At 38.6% G+C, this 17,724-nt stretch overlaps 1 protein-coding gene across 10 annotated transcripts in view; it reads left to right on the top strand.

Moving 5' to 3' along the window:
- DOCK9 (dedicator of cytokinesis 9) overlaps positions 1-17,724 on the top strand; it is a 2,508,686-nt gene that overhangs the window by 2,023,062 nt on the left and 467,900 nt on the right. For all 10 annotated transcript variants that reach the window (XM_044071294.1, XM_044071300.1, XM_044071298.1 and 7 more), the window contains exon 39: positions 2,814-2,929. In XM_044071294.1, coding sequence (XP_043927229.1) covers positions 2,814-2,929 — 116 coding nt within the window. The remainder of the gene's footprint in view (positions 1-2,813; positions 2,930-17,724) is intronic.

The following is a 17,724-nucleotide window of genomic DNA, read 5'->3' as shown; positions in this document are numbered from 1 at the left end:
ATGAATGTAAATTTCATATGATGCAGTCTCCTCTAATACCTTTCAATAATCTCTAAAATCTCCTGCCATGCCTTATATTTTTCCTGTCTCTCCAAAAATGTTTGGTTTTGTGGTAAATTATGGAGGATTAGTCAGTCAGTCAAAAAAGCCACACATACCTCTTACTGTTCAGAAAATGCATGTTGATTGAAAACCTCGAACTCTGTTTACTTTTTAAGTAAATTAAGGTTATGCTTAAAACATCATCTCTGATTTTAGGTCTTTGTCCCTCCATTTTTCTTGACTTTGTCCAGCATTCATGAACAAAGAAGTTTAGAGTTGTGCTTTATCTGTCTGTCACACACACACACATATTTACATTGACTTTTTCTATACTTTTTCCCCCACACTCACTAAATGTGGGCTTTTTAAGTTGCATGCAGTGACGGAAATGTAAAATAGCAAGCCCTTGTAACTGCTGTCATTATTTTAGTTACTTGAGTTCTTCCTTTTTCTATTTCAATATACTTTTTTATTTTGTGCTCACTAAACAGCTGTGTTTAGCAACCATGAAAAAGGTGGTGTCCTTTTGCATTTTTGTCTAGTTTCTTCTTATAAGGCAGTAATCTAGATTTCCAAGGTCATGAAGATATAGACTGCTTGTACAAGCTGTGATAATTGGATCATGGATTTAAGCTTCCAGACTCATCACAGAGAGCTGCTAGTTTTGATTACAAGCCACCACACTACCCCGGGGTAGGCAAGGTGAAAAAAATTCTGCTCCTTTCCCATTCACACTCCCCCTCCCCAACTCCTTAGGCACTGAGCCTGCTATTCCAACCCATGTGGCCTGGTTCATAGTTTTGATGCTAAGTCATAGTTAGCTGTCAAAATGCAATATTTTCTGTTTGTCTGTCTGTCTTCTCTGCTGCAAAGTTATAATGATATCTCCATTAATTTTGCCTGATTTTGCATGGTTACTTTGACTTTTTTTTTTAATGGACAGGGTTAATTGCTGAATCTCTAGGAGCAGGTTGTTATGCTACTTACTAAGATGGCCCAATACAGTCTTTGTAGCTATATGAGTAATGGGCTGGTATGGAATGCCATCGACTATGATCAGAGGCTAAACTATTTTTCCTGATACAGTCTCAACAGCCCTTCCACTGACCATGAAGCACAGGTGCATTGCTGGAGTGTTTTGTTCTCCCAGGTGTGCTCTTACTTCCCAGATGTTCCTGTTGCAGAGCTGCACTTGTACTCCCCCCTCCAATGGTGCCCTTGCTGTAGGACTTTACTAACTTTTTCTCTCTGTCCAGCATTGTACATTTACTCCCATCTGTCTCATTCTGCATCTTTAACACTAATTTATCCTTGGTACTGAATTCATCTGTGTTACAGTCAGGATCAAAACCTCTGTGCTGAGTTTTATTCCAGATGTTATTGCATGATCTGCTGCTAAGAATTTCTTTAAGTGCTTTGAGGCAGGCAAATTTGCAATATTCTCACTGTGTACATAACCGACTTACAGAGCCATTGTAAAAGCATGTTTGATCTCTACTTTGAGTGTATTTGGGAACCTGATGAATGCACTCATTTAAAGGATTCTTTTTCACTTACAAGCTGAAGTGATAGTGTCAGCATGTCTGCTGTATTTTATTCAGGATATCCGAGAAATTCCATTACACGTTACATTACACGTCAGTCGTCCTGTTAGATAGGGGTCCAGGGAAGTAAATATTGTGGGAAGAAATAAACAGGAAATTGTTATGGCTGGGCTTGTATAGGCCCTTGGGCCGATAGCCTAGTACCAACCTATGAACTTTTTGTCCTATAAATGTCATTTTTATGTTTAATATCTACCTTACATACTGCCAGGATAATTAGATGAAACCTTGGTATAATGTCTCATCAAGATGGCTGAGTGCAGTCCCAGAAGAAATGACTAGATTAGGCATGTGTCAAAGACTCCAAAGTTGCCATGTAGCATCTATTCAGTTCTAGGCTGGACGTATAATCATGGTTATCTCATAGAATAAATGCTGAGATTGGTGTGAACTACGGCCTCCTAAGTTGCCATGTAGCATTTGCCATCAGAATGTTAGTTTTCACTTATAGTGGTCATTTGTCTTCTTTTAATGTCTGTCTTTTTTTCAAGCAGAACTGTCAGATTAATAATAAAACAAGAAAATTATAGAGAGTGATGCACCACAGTTCAAGATTTAAATTTTTTTAAGTTAGTACTACAGTATGCATTCCTTTTTTAACTAATTAACAGGCTGCTGTTGTTGTTAAGGCCTAAGATTTAGGTTGGCTCCATGGTGCAGATGAAAAAGTCCCTGAGTATTTCCTAGAAGTCCCAGAATCAGATGGTGGTCTGGGCATTGGAAGAATTGTCTGGGACTATGGATGTCGAGTGGCTATTGACTCCTTACTCATTCCTGGGAGAGGAGCCATTGGTGTGAAACACCGTGGCACACTAAGATACCCTGCCTGATGGAGGTTAGGACTCGGCGTACACTACAAGCCAAGAAGTACATAGTTTTTAGCCAGGATTGAATTTTGCATGGAAATATGCATGCATCAGAGGGTTGGCATTGCAAGGCATGCATCAACTGCTTTGGAGACTTTGGGGGGGGTCTTAAGTAGGAACAAAGCCTGATGGCTGCCTCCTGCAACTGACTTTCACCCGTGGGGAATGCATTGGCCTATTGAGTCACAGGAGGTCTGATGGTCAACTGGCAGCAGGGAACAAAATAATATAAAAAACAAAAATTAAAAAAGAAGACGACCTAAGACTTAACTTGACTCTTTTCTTATATCATTACTTTTAGGCTACGGCCATTCTGAAGCTGATGTTCTTCACCAGTCCCTTCTCGAAGGAAATATTGCCACAGAAGTATGCCTCACTGTTTTGGATACACTTTCCTTGTTTACCTTAGCTTTCAAGGTATGTTTCATTTGTTGTGTATTGTAATGCATAGTGAAGAGAGATGCTGTAACTTTGTCAAAAGTATTTGCAGTTGAGTCAGGAGTAATATGATTAAGCCAAAGTACAGAAGCATGGGGGCCTCAGTTTGGCCGCTCTGGAGGAGCTGTGTTTAATTATAAGCGGGTAACACATTTCAGTGGATATGTTTAGTTTTGATACTGTTATGACATGACATGAGTCTGAAAGGAGCAGGTAAGGAAAACATGAGAAAGCTCTGCTTTACAGAAGGTATAATTGTGCATGGAAGAGAAATACCACCTGTATGGTAGTTGATGTTTGCCGTCAGTTTTGCTGTCTCACTGCATTTCATTTTCCAGTTCAGTTCTTGGCTGGAGTGTCTGCTGTATGGAGTCTACATACCCTAGCTGTCAGCATGGCTTTTTGTTTGGGCGTCTGGTTACATTCCACACCCCAAAGGCATATGTGACACCCCAACACTGGCCCAGTAATCAAAGAGCCTCAAACCTCTGACAACAGTGGAGAATGTACACACTGGGTGGATGACGAGTACACACAGTAAAGTGCAATTTCTCTTCAGAGCACACAGAGACCACAGTCAGTCTGTGAGTGGTTTCTCCCTCTTTCTCCAGATCCCCAATAAGACTCCCCACTGGCACACCTATAGAGTGGAGTCCTTAGCCAGGGTAACAAGACAAGTCCTCCAACACTCTCTGTGTCCAGCCAGTGCTTCGTGTGCCTGCCCAAGTAGCTGACACACACATTATTGGAGATTTGTTTTATACACACACACACACACACACACACACACCTGGGAAAGGCTGGCACAGGTTTACTAGCTATGCCCCCTTCTGCCCAGACTATAAGGTAGTTATCACTGCCACCAGAACCCCTTATCAGCTACTTTAAGGCCCTTAACAGAGAGTGTCCAATCTTATATTGTAATGTTACTGTTAATCCAAATGGTAGTCTGACCAAGAACAAGGCTATTAGGAGTGCCCTACAGTGTCACCAAGCAGATATGCAAGTACTATGAGCTTAAATATGTCTCACAAATATCAGCCGCAAAGATTTAAATATATGTAATAATAAATAATAAAAGAATAAGAAAGTACTCAATAAATCATCACAGTAACTTCAGAGTTCAAAATCACATATTTAAAACAGCATTGCAAAGCAGTCTCAAGTAAATACAAACAAAATCTAAACTAACCTTACTCATAGCAAGGCAAGTGTGGTGAATGAATCTTCTAGTTGATGTTGATGTCAGGTCAAAGACAGATACAAAATGCCCTATTTCTCTCCGAGAGTTCTTAAATTAATATCAAATATTACTGCTGGGGTAGCTGGCAGGATGACATCACTTTTTTCACCTGACTTTAGTTCCCAAGCTAAACCCCCATTATCAGAAACTACTTGCATTTAGCATCTACCTATGAAAACACACAGCCTTCAGATGTTTGCAGCTGCTAGGAGACATAAGACAATAAAACACTTACAAAACAATGCATTAGGCTCTCTAGTTCTAGACATTATGTCTCCTGTTGCACCGAAACTGAAAGAGAACATATCTTTTACTATGTGGTTATAAAAAAATTAATTTCAACTATATTCCTGAAGCTTTACCAGTTAACTCTCTCTGTTCTAGTTTCTACTGTTAATACATATACATTTACGGGTCCCCTTCACATGGTCGACAGTTCATTTGATCGACATTTATTTGGTCGACAATTCATATGGTTGACAGGCAGATTTGCCCCCCTCCCCAATGTTGTGCGACCCTGGAGTTGATATATATAGTTAGGGGGGTGTGGGGGGCACAGCCCCCCACATTGGGGGATGTGTGGGGCAAAGCCCCCCACATAAAACTGCTTGTCGATCAAATGAATTGTCGACCAAATAAAAGTCGGTCAAATGAACTGTCGACCATGTGAAGTAGACCCACATTTACACAGGTGTAACAGTTTGTATACGTGTCTGTTCTTTTCCATTAAGGTACACGGTGGACACATCCTTAAGCTCAGTACTTTACACACACTTCTGTACCAGCAGCTTGATATACAGACAACATACAGATGTTCATCGTGTTTCATTGTTGCAGTCATTACTCTTGGGTTAATTACATAATGCCGTCGGACCAGCCGACAACCGGAGTTTACAAAAAATGCAAGGACAAGGAAAAGGATAGGCATCCGATGTCCAAAACCGACGACAAAGCCTCTACTAGGCCAGTCACCGGTTCTCAGTGAGGTGCTTTCGCAGCCCCTGGCGCCCACTACCTCAGAGCCACAGGCCGCTTCCAACTCCCACGTGGAGCCGACTGGGCCTCTGGATACTCAAGGTATTGGACACTCGGATATCATTCCCTCAGATGGGTCTGGAGCCGCTGAGCAGGCATCGGCTTCTGAGGGTGTCTTCAGACCTACACAACTATATATTAAGCCATCTTCAGCTTCAAAGACTAAAGCAGCACTAAAGACAAAGAAACAAGTACAGCATTCTCCTACTCAGACTTCCTTGCCTAAAAAACAGATGTTCAAAATGGCCGAAGACCTAATTACTTTGATCAGGGGCTCCAATCCCCCTCCTGATAAGAGGCCTAAGCAAGAGACAGTATGATTCTTATGATCAGGTTTCTATTTCCTCTGATTCCTCTTCTGAACAGGATTACTCCATGCTACCCTATGAGGACTCTGATGCTGAAGAATTCATTCCTTCAGCCTCTCCTCCTGAGGATTACTCTTTTGGGGAAACCCTGCATACCATGAGGGAACATTTCCACTGGGAGAGCCAAGATTATTCTGAATCTATGAAAAGGCTGAGAGACTTTCTGCTTCTTCCTCAGCACAGACCCCTTGCTATTCCACCTGTTCTAGATATTGTAGATGATGTATTTTCAGAATCCAGCCTGTCCCCAGACTCTTTACCCCCTGTACCTGCTAAGCCAGACAGATACTGCAGGGTCCCAGATTCTCATAAATTCCTATATAAAAACCCCACTGCTGACCCATAAACTATATCTCAGGGTCTCAAGGGGGTTAAAGCTTCCACTGCAAAAAACCCTGTCCCCTCTGATAGGGATTCCAGGGCTCTAGACAGGTGGGGGAAATGTTTAATTGTTTAATTGTTTAATTGGAGCTGGGACTGTATAAACTGTTTTTAAATTCTGTATGTTACTCCTTGAAGGCTAATTGTGGCTGAGGCGCTAGAGGAATAAATTCTTTTTTCAGTGGCTGCTGTGTTTTTCGCTTTGTGGTGAAGCAATTCAACGTTTTTCTTTGTTTGTGTTACCATTAGATGGGGGAAAAAAGTCTACACTTCTGCTACCCTGGCTATAAGGGCTTTAAATTGTCAGTTTCATATACTTAAATATCAGCAATATCTAATGTCACTGCTTAAACAGAAATTGTTGACAAATACTGAATGTTCAGAGAACAAGGAATTGCAGGATTTATTGAATGCAGCTGAACAAGTGGGAAAACATACTTTGCAGTGTGGTTATGATTCACTGGAGGCCTCTTGCAGGGCCGGTGTTAGGTTCTGTTATTAGAAGGCATGCTTGTTTAAAGGAACAGACTCTGCCTGATCGTGTTAAAGCAAAATTATTAGATGCACCATTACAGCATGATACTTTGCTTGGAACTAAAGCAGAAGAGGTGTTGAACAAAATGGAGGATAAAGCAAAATCCATGCAGACAGTCAAGAATTTCCTACAGGTACAGCCAGCCAGATTTAGCAGGAGCTGGCCTTCCAAAAATTGGTCGTTACCAGTGCCAGACAGACCACAAAGAGGCAGATACAGGCATCCCAGAGGCAGATCTCAGCCCCAACGCTCATACAGGCCTAAACAATGGGGTGCTCCTACCTCCAAAAGCGGAGAAGACAAATCACAACCTTTCAGGAAACAGTCCCAATGGCTTTCCTCTACCAGATCCAAGCACTTTTCTTTTGGCAGCCCCCTTAGGGGGAAAACTAGCACTTTTTTCATCAAATTGGCAAATGGTTACCCAAGACAAATGGGTCCTAAACATAGTGTCCCAAGGCTACAGGTTCCATTTTCACACTCTACCAAGGTCAAAAGGTATGCCAGACCTGCCACACAATCAATGGGCAGAGGCACAAAAACAAATTACAGCCCTCATGGACATGAGGCCCATTCAGCGAGTACCACAACAAGAGCAGGGGCAAGGATTTTACTCCAGACTGTTCCTACTACCCAGAAAGGACAAAACCTGGAGACCAATACTGGACCTGTCTATACTAAATACGTTTCTGGAAGTTCCAAAATTCAGCATGTTGACTCTACAGTAGCTACTGCCCATGCCGGGCAAGAAGGCTTGGCTCATAACTTTGGACCTAAAAGAGGCATACCTGCATGTCCCAATCAGACAATCTTGCAGAAGATACCTCAGACTCATAGCCGGCTCAATGCATTACCAGTTCTCTGCACTGCCCTTTGGCTTATCTACTGCGCCCAGGGTCTTCACAAAATGCCTGGCACCAGCAATTGCGTTTTGCAGACAAAAAGGAATTCAAATATATTCCTACTTGGATGACTGCCTAATTCAAGCAGAGAACAAAGACATTCTTCTAAAACATCTGGCGTTTGTAAAAAGATTACTAATTGGCCTAGGGTACACAGTAAACGAAAAGAAATCAAAACTAGTGCCCTCTCACGAGATAATATTCCTGGGTGCAAGCTTAAATACAACTGCCCAGATGGCATATCTCACGCCAGACAAACAAAAGCAACTGACTTCTTACTTCAGGAAATTGGCAATAAAAACCCACCTATCTGCAAGGAAAATCTTGCAGGCCTTTGGATTCATGACATCCTGCATTCTACTAATTCCATATGCCAGACTGCATATGAGGAAACTACAATGGTATCTAAAAAGTGTTTGAACTCAGCATTGCCACAGCCTGGAGACAGTAATTGCACTCATTCCCTGCCTGCAACAGGAGTTTCGATAGTGGGCAGAGGCCTGTCACCACAACAAGGGTCTGCCATTCAGTTTACCCACAGCCGGACAGACACTGACAACGGATGCATCAGATTATACCTGGGGAGCCCATATGGCAGGAAAATGTATTCAGGGCACATGGCCTGCAAACCAGATGCATCTTCACATCAATCAAAAAGAGATGCTAGCTGTTCAAAATGCCCTGACAGCTTTCAAGGACCTGCTTCATCCAGGACAGTTACTGATAAAGACAGACAACACTATGGTCATGTGGTACATAAACAAGCAGGGAGGTACACATTCCTACCCCCTCTGCAGACAAGCAATGACCTTATGGGACACAACATTAGCTCTTCAAATTCACCTGCAAGCCCAATTCCTGCCAGGAAAAACAAATACTCTGGCAGACGAACTAAGCAGAAACCTCATGGATCCCCACGAATGGAAACTGGATCCACAAGTCTTCAACACGATAATAAGGAAATGGGGATGCCCAGACATAGATCTATTTGCCTCCCCTCACAACTGCCAATTGCAGAGATTTTACACAAGGATTTATCACAAGCAAGCATGGAAAGTGGACGCCCTATCCTTCAGCTGGAAAAATCTAACGGTATATGCTTTTCCCCCACTACCTCTCCTTCCCATGGTACTCCTAAAGGTCAGATAAGAGAAGCCAAAAATGATACTGATTGCACCAGACTGGCCACACCAGCACTGGTACCCAATCCTAAAGAGCTTGTCTCAAGGTCCAGCATGGATATTGCCTCAAATGTCTCACTTGCTGACCCAACAAAACAATCAGATCCTGCACAGCCACCTCAGGACCTTAAATTTGGCAGCATGGCAGATAATGTAGTCATTCAGAACACTCCTCTTTCAAAAGCTGTTATGGATGTTTTGAAAACAGTCAGTTGTCGGACACTGAAGAATGAAAATTGTGCTTTAATTCCAAAAGCAACAATCACGAGTAACACACAGCACCACAATAAACGGAATAAATGTTAAGCGCTTTCTCCCGGTCTTAATACCAGTCTTCCTCAGAACAATTCATTTTCACACAGCCATAGGTTTAAATAACCAATCAGTGAGATCACATGTTTCAATTCAATGATGAAAATTTCGTCATGAAAAATAATTATAAATATAAGTTACAAAACACAATTTGTGACCTTCTGTAAACACCATTTCAAAAAACATATAATTAATTAAAATGCGTTAGTCTGTGTATTTAATCACGTAACTACAAAATATATACACTACAAGTACTAAAAACAAGTGTTTAACTGTTCGTTCAGTCGAATACCTAAAAATGCTATGTTAAAAGTTAACAGTAAATATGTTAATAAATAAATAATTAAATACATAATCAAAAGAGACCTGGAACCACGAAAGACATACATTGTTAAAAAACCATGTCCTAATAAAAGATTTTAAAAATTTTTTAGTTCAAACAATTGATATATTTATACATAAAAATGTTATACAGGAAAATAATGAGGTATGTCTTTCCTAGTAAAAAACTTATTTGTATATCAAAAACTAAAATAAGTTGACATAACAAAATTACAAAATTACAACAAGTGAGACTTGTGAAAGGGATGAAGCAACTAAAATCGGTCAAAAAGGGGGATGAAGCAACTAAAATCTGACAAGAATAAATTCACGGGTATCATATCTATAACCTAGCAGCTCTCAACAACGCTGCTAATGTTAATGCTTTCATTTAGTCCCGGTTTCTTACCCGCATCTAACTTAAGTTTCCAAAGCAGCTCTCTATATTCCAACTTTGTCTCCCAGCTTCCACCCCGAGGGTTTAAATCTACTTGCTCTAATACCACAAATTTCAAATTCATATTGGAGCATAAAAGGGAATGTTTATAAAAGGCATTAGTCTCCTTGTTTTTACTGATATTGTAAAGATGTTCATAAATTCTTCTATTTAAAGGCCTTTCTGTTTTCCCTATATAAAAACTTGAACATGTGACACATGTCCCCAAATAAACTACCCTTTTCGATTTACAATTAAAATATTGTGCGGGTCTTAAATTCAATTTCCTAGAGGGAATAAACAAAGAGGTCTTGTTTAATATAAGGGCACATTGGTTACAAGAACCACATTTAAAAGTACCTTTCAACTTTTTATTGTCAAGTATAACCTCTCTATTACCTCTTTCCTTGGTTGGACAGGAATATAATCTGATACATCTTCATTTGTTCTCAAAACATGTCAAAATTTCGTAATAATGGCTTCAGTCTCAAATGATGTCTCAGAGAAACTGTGGATGAAAGCTCCATTCATATCATATAAACTAGTATTACCTGACATATCAATAGTATTTCCTTTACCAATCAAAGGGTAATATTTAACATCTCTGTTTTCAGTCACTTCATTAACAATATCTTCAATAAAATCACCCGGATATTTCCTTTCCAAAAATAAGGTCTTAATAAAGGACACCTCTTCTAAAAATTCATCCAACTTACTCGTCATTCTAGATGCCCTAATTAATTGTCCCTTCACAATCCCTTTCTTTTGAAACAAGGGGTGACCACTCTCAAAGTGCAAGTACATATTTGAAAAGGTTTTTTTACGAAATATTCTTGATTGAAAACTATTTTTTAACCCATCTTTATATAAAGAAATATCTAGGTAATCTAATCTTTCCTCATTCAAATTCATAGTAAATTTTAAAAATTCCGTTGTTTCATTAATGTAATTAAAAAAATTGTCAAATTCTTCCTTTGTTCCTTTCCATAATAAACAAATATCATCCAAAAATCTACTATATTGTACTATATACTTCATCCATATTGTTTCAAATATAAATTTCTTTTCCCAAAAATACAAATATGCAAATAAGGGGGCACAAGCTGCCCCCATAGCTACACCTTTCTTTTGAGTGAACTCTTTCTAGTGAACTTGCTACCTTGACCTCAACACCCCTCTTCAAGAAACATTTAAAGACCCACCTCAAATCACATTGGCTCTGCCCTTGCTCTCCCCCTGACTGACTCTCGTTCTCTACTTCCACATCTTTCCACCTCTTTTCCAAACACCTCTATCTGCACTGTACAAACCCATCATATAGATAAGTAGTACTTCTTCTCTCACTCTGCCTTGTCTCCATCTAGCTGATACCACTCCTCCCACCACTTCAATTTCTTTTTTCCCTTGACTCTATTCAGCTTGTGACTTCCTCTTTCTTATAATTTTACCTCCTATTACAACTACTTACTTTGCTTATGTTTTATCCCCTATCACCTCTAAGATGCTAAGCTAAAAAAAAAAAAAAAAAAAAAAAAAAAAAATTATTTCTTCTGTATTATAATACTGCTCGTATTGCTGTGTGTTTTTGTTACACTAATTGCTTTTCTGTTGTTCTGTATTCTAATTAGTTACTAACTCCTGCTTAGTAGTTTTAGTTAAACTCTTGTACATATTTTTTCTTAAGTTTGTTACCATAGACTGTTACAGTGGAGCTTTTCTCCCGGGCCTCTACTGAAAATGGACATGTATCCAGTTAGACTAGCCTCAACAAATGTAAAATAAATAAATAAATAATAAATTCTTTTTGGATATTCACCATTAAAATATAAAATTATTTTGAGAACTATCTCTGCCGTAAATCCAATTTTAGAGAACCATTCTAGGCCCTTCTCGTGGGGGATGCTCAGAAAAAGCTCTATGACATTTATTGTCACCATTAATAATTCTTTGTCAAATCATTTTTTGTTAATCTTTTTTAAAAAATCCCAAGAATCTTTGACAATGTGCTGAATTGAATCCACAAATTTTTTAACCATAGTGTTGGCAAATATGGCTAATGGCTCTGTAATCCCCCAGCACCTGCTACAATGGGCCTAAATTTAATGTTTTCAATGCCCTTATGGGTCTTGGGAATACCAAAAACTGTGGGTATTTTAGGTGAAATTGACATAGCCTATGGAAAAATAAAATATTACTTGTATGACGATTTATTACAGGGAATAATTAATGAGAAACTGTACAATTTTTTGAAAGTAGATCGACCTAAAATACCCCCAATTTTTGGTATTCCCAAGACCCATAAGGGCATTGAAAATATTAAATTTAGGCCCATTGCAGCAGGTGCTGGAGGGATTACGGAGCCATTAGCCATATTTGTCGACACTATAGTTAAAAACATTTGTGGATTCAATTCAGCACATTGTCAAAAATTCTTGGGATTTTTTAAAAAAGATTAACAAAAAATTATTTGACAAAGAATTATTAATGGTGACAATAAATGTCATAGAGCTTTTTCCGAGCATCCCCCACGAGAAGGGCCTAGAATGGTTCTCTAACGTATTGGTTACTGAATCTGGATTGGATGGGAGAATTATTGATTTGGTGTTGGAATTTACAGAGATGGTTCTCAAAAATAATTTTGTATATTTTAATGGTGAATATTATCACCAAAAGAAAGGTGTAGCTATGGGGGCAGCTTGTGCCCTCTTGTATGCAAATTGTGTTTTATATTTTTGGGAAAAGAAATTTATATTTGAAACAATATGAATGAAGTATATAGTACAATATATTAGATTTTTGGATGATATTTGTTTATTATGGAAAGGAACAAAGGAAGAATTTGACAATTTTTTTAATTACATTAATGAAACAACGGAAATTTTAAAATTTACTATGAATTTGAATGAGGAAAGATTAGATTACCTAGATATTTCTAGATAGATGGGTTAAAAAATAGTTTTCAATCAAGAATATTTCGTAAAAAAACCTTTTCAAATATGTACTTGCACTTTGAGAGTGGTCACCCCTTGTTTCAAAAGAAAGGGATTGTGAAGGGACAATTAATTAGGGCATCCAGACTGACGAGTAAGTTGGATGAATTTTTAGAAGAGGTGTCCTTTATAAAGACCTTATTTTTGGAAAGGAAATATCCGGGTGATTTTATTGAAGGTATTGTTAAGGAAGTGATTGAAAACAGAGATGTTAAATATTACCCTTTGATTGGTAAAGGAAATACTATTGATATGTCAGGTAATACTAGTTTAAATGATATGAATGGAGCTTTCATCCACACTTTCTCTGAGACATCATTTGAGACTGAAGCCATTATTAAGAAATTTTGACATGTTTTGAGAACAAATGAAGATGTATCAGATTATATTCCCGTCCAACCAAGGTTTATTAGAAAAAGGGATTTAAATCTTAAAGATTATTTGGAAAGAGGTAATAGAGAGGTTATACGTAACAATAAAAAGTTGAAAGGTACTTTTAAATGTGGTTCTTGTAACCAATGTGCCCTTATATTAAACAAGACCTCTTTGTTTATTCCCTCTAGGAAATTGAATTTAAGACCCGCACAATATTTTAATTGTAAATCGAAAAGGGTAGTTTATTTGGGGACATATGTCACATGTTCGAGTTTTTATATAGGGAAAACGGAAAGGCCTTTAAATAGAAGAATTTATGAACATCTTTATGATATCAGTAAAAAGAAGGAGAATGATGCCTTTTATAAACATTCCCTTTTATGCCCCAATATGAATTTGAAATTTGTGGTATTAGAGCAAGTAGATTTAGACCCTCGGGGTGGAACCTGGGAGACAAAGTTGGAATATAGAGAGCTGCTGTGACAACTTAAGTTAGATGCGGGTAAGAAACCGGGATTAAATGAAAACATTAACATTAGCAGCGTTCTCAAGTTGAGAGCTGCTAGGTTATAGATATGATACCCATGAATTTATTCTTGTCAGATTTTAGTTGCTTCATCCCCCTTTTTTGACAGATTTTAGTTTCTTCATCCCTTTCACGAGTCTCACTTGTTATAATTTTGTAATTTTGTTATGTCAACTTATTTTAGTTTTTGATATACACATACATTTTTTACTAGGAAAGACATACCTCATTATTTTCCTGTATAACATTTTTATGTATAAATATATCAATTGTTTGAACTAAAAATGTTTTAAAATCTTTTATTAGGACATGTTTTTTTAACAATGTAAGTCTTTCGTGGTTCCAGGTCTCTTTTGATTATTTATTTATTTATTTATTAACATATTTACTGTTAACTTTTAATGTAGCATTTTTAGTTATTCGACTGAACGAACAGTTAAACATTTGTTTTTAGTACTTGTAGTGTATATATTTTGTAGTTACGTGATTAAATACACAGACTAACGCATTTTAATTAATTATATGTTTTTTGAATTGGTGTTTACAGAAGGTCACAAATTGTGTTTTGTAACTTATATTTATAATTATTTTTTATGATGAAATTTTCGTCATTGAATTGGAACATGTGACCTCACTGATTGGTTATTTAAACCTATGGCTGTGTGAAAATGAATTGTTCTGAGGAAGCCTGGTATTAAGACCGGGAGAAAGCACTTAACATTTATTCCATTTATTGTGATGCTGTGTGTTACTCGTGATTGTTGCTTTTGGAATTAAAGGACAATTTTCATTCTTCAGTGTCCGGCAACTGACTGTTTTCAAAGTTCTATAAAGTTGTATTGGTTTTTACTGCCTAGCCGGTGTTCTTGTTTTTTAGTCATTTGCTTGTGGTTTTTTGTTATGGATGTTATTTTGGAGGCCAGGAGGCCCAGCACCAGAAAATCTTATGCAGAAAAATGGAAGAGATTCTGTGCTTGGAACCAGGAACAAGGCATTGACACGTGTGTACCAAATATCCCTCAGATTTTACAATACCTAACTGAGATGCTGAACAAAGGCCTTTCCTTCTCATCAATTAAGATTCATGCCTCTGCCATTTCAGCCCATTACAATACGGAACCACCTATCTTTTCTCATCCTTTAATAAGGCAGTACCTCAGAGGGGCCAAAAACTTTAGGCCTCCAAGGAGAGCACCAATTCTGGCCTGGGACCTCAATTATGTTATGGAAAAACTCACACTGCCTCCTTTCAAGCCAGCATCAACAGCAGATATAAAATTCTTATCCTGGAAAACAGCTCTGCTCCTAGCAATAACCTCTGCAAGGCGAGTCTCAGAGGTACAAGCACTCATGGCTGTGGAACCTTTCATCATTTTTCATCCAGACAGGGTTTCTCTGAGGACAAACCCTACATTTATGCCTAAGGTGGTGTCCAGTGTGGCCCTTAACCAAACCATTCACTTGCCAACCTTTTAGCCTAACCCACAGAACAAGGGTGAGAAAATTCTACATTCTTTGGACATACACAGGCAGTTACGATTCTACTTGGACAGAACTAAAGCTTTCAGAAAGACTGAGCAACTTTTAGTGTCATATGCTGCAGGATCACAAGGAAAGGCTATCTCAAAACAGACTATTTCAAAATGGATAGGCCATTGCATCCGTTTCTGCTATTTTCAACATGGCACATCAGTGCCTAAGGGCATTAGGCCTCATTCCACCAGAGCAGCAGCCATTTCAGCAGCCTTCCTCAGAGGAGTACCAACCAAAGATATCTTAGAGGCTGTAACTTGGAGTTCAGTGCACACCTTCACAAAGCACTACCACTTACCTCTTTACTCTAAGTCCAGAGCAGGCTTTGCCACTGCAGTTCTGCAGAGCCTCATAGCCTCTCCTAATCCTATTTAGCCCAGCCACCCTTCCTCAGCTTTGGGATTCAACTCAAGAGTAATGACTGCAACAGTGAAACACAATGAACATAGTACAGTTGTGTACCTACCATAAATGTAGATGTTCAAGTGTATTCACTGTTGCAGTCCAGGTTACCCACCCACCACCCCCCTTTTCTTTGCTGGGACTTATCTGCACTTCTCTATCCTATACAACCTATTTGGTGTATTTGCTTATAGATGAAGGAAGTGTTATTTTTGTGCATGCATTTTTTATTGGCATATTTTGCAGCCTACCAATTTGGGGGCACCTGACATCTGGGGCAAGAAAAACTGAAGAAAATGGCGTCGGCTGCATCTTTTATACCCCTGGCGCACTGACGTCAGGGAAGAGGCGACAGCAACCGACGCTGGACCTAGACTTTGGAATTCTGGCCGACTGAGGGTAGCCTGCCAGCAGGATAACCCAAGAGTAATGACTGCAACAGTGAATACACTTGAACATCTACATTTATGGTAGGTACACAACTGTACTTTCTAATATAGTGTTAACACAAGCAATTGCATCCTGCTGATATTCACAAATGACACACAACTATTTGCAAAATTCCAGATAGCTGGGTTGGCAGTATTTCCTTTTGTGACAGCATACAGTAGGTGAATTGGCAAAGTTAAATTGCTCCTTTAAGTGTGTGAAGAGTACATGTAACTGTTTGTGTCTTGCTACTGACTGACATCCCATTCAGGATGGTTTTCTGTCTTATGCCCAGTTCTTGCTGGGATAGGCTATGACTTTTTGACTCCTAAATAAGTTAGCACAGACCTTGGGATTTAATGAATGATAGCAATAGCAGAACAAAACAGTTGAAGGCCGTAATTAAACAGGAACAGTAGAGTTTACTATGTGCATTAAAATATGTAGACTGGATGCCCTGCCTTTGAGGTCTCATCTGCAGGAGTTGCCAGAGATAAAGTTATTAGAATCTTTTCTGCAGGGGATGTGGTGAATTGCATTTATCAAGCAGGTATGTGTGATCTGTGCCTGCTTTTTTTTCTCCCACACTTTCCTCCATGGATTCAGTTATGTGCATTTCATCTTCACACCTTTAATAAATGCAGTTTGTATGTAGTAGCCTAACTATTTTAGGTGTGGATGATGAAAGCAGTGGTTAATTGAGTATAACCCAAAGAAGAAAGTAGACAATAGAGACTGATCGGGAAACCTTTGAAAATATGAGATGGCTTGTTGAATTACAACATTGATCAAGTGGTAAAGTTAATTCTTAAAATGTATTGTACACATAAATAATTACATGTGAAAGAAAATGGTTAGTTATGACTTCATTTGAAACTATACTGCTGGTAGTTGACTGGAATATTAATGGAAAATTAATGCAGCCATTATAGCAGTGTGTTGAAATTAATTTGGTGGGCATCACCTTGCAGGTGACTGTTTCCAAAAATAGAATATTACATAGATATTAATGTTATTTGCCGTGAAATGCCTTTTTGCTTATTGGATGAAGAATCATATAAATTGTTCAGAGATGTAGAGCTGTATTGCCTCGTGCAAAATGGCCATTATGTGTATTCTTTCTGCCTGTTGTTGTGATGAGCAGTGTTATGAATGTACATATAAGTTAAATACACTGCTTACCAACTATTTTACTATGCCTAATTTTTTTTTAAAATCAGCATCACGTGTATAGGTGAGCAGTATATGATGAGTAAAGAGAACTGCTCATTGCTACTTTTAGAGAATATCTTGCATGATTTGTACACGGACATTACATCTGCAGACATTTAAGAATGATACCCATATTCATGTCTTGTCAGGAACACCGCTGAAATTATATGTTCTAGCCTTAGGAGAACAGACCTGGAAACTGTAAACAAAGGAAATTATGTGTTAGCACAAACCACAGATACCTGAATTAACAATGCTATAACTCTCAACCATAATTTGTGGTTGCTTACCCTAAGGATCTAGGCAGTAGTTTGAACAGGGATTGGGCTACTTTCCTGATGACACACTCCAAGAAGACAGATGCTCACTGGTTCACAGACATTCTGTGGCTGAACCAATGAGATTGCAGAAAGCAGAGTGGTCATCACCTGAAGTTGAGTAGTGGAGCGCATACTGTATTTAATCTTTAATTGGAGTAGTGGCTAAGTGATGTGAATAGCACTTTCTCCTGGAGAACAGGTAGAAAAGTGTCTTACAGTCTCCATTCACTTACCCAGTAACTAGTTAATGTTGTGTGTTTTAAACAAGGTTGT

This window comes from Protopterus annectens, chromosome 5.part0 (assembly GCF_019279795.1).
Source record: "Protopterus annectens isolate FY-2018-M chromosome 5.part0, PAN1.0, whole genome shotgun sequence".
In the NCBI taxonomy this organism is placed as follows: Eukaryota; Metazoa; Chordata; order Ceratodontiformes; family Protopteridae; genus Protopterus; species Protopterus annectens.
Note: the sequence above shows the minus strand (reverse complement) of the source record. Positions and strands in the feature narration are given on the sequence as shown.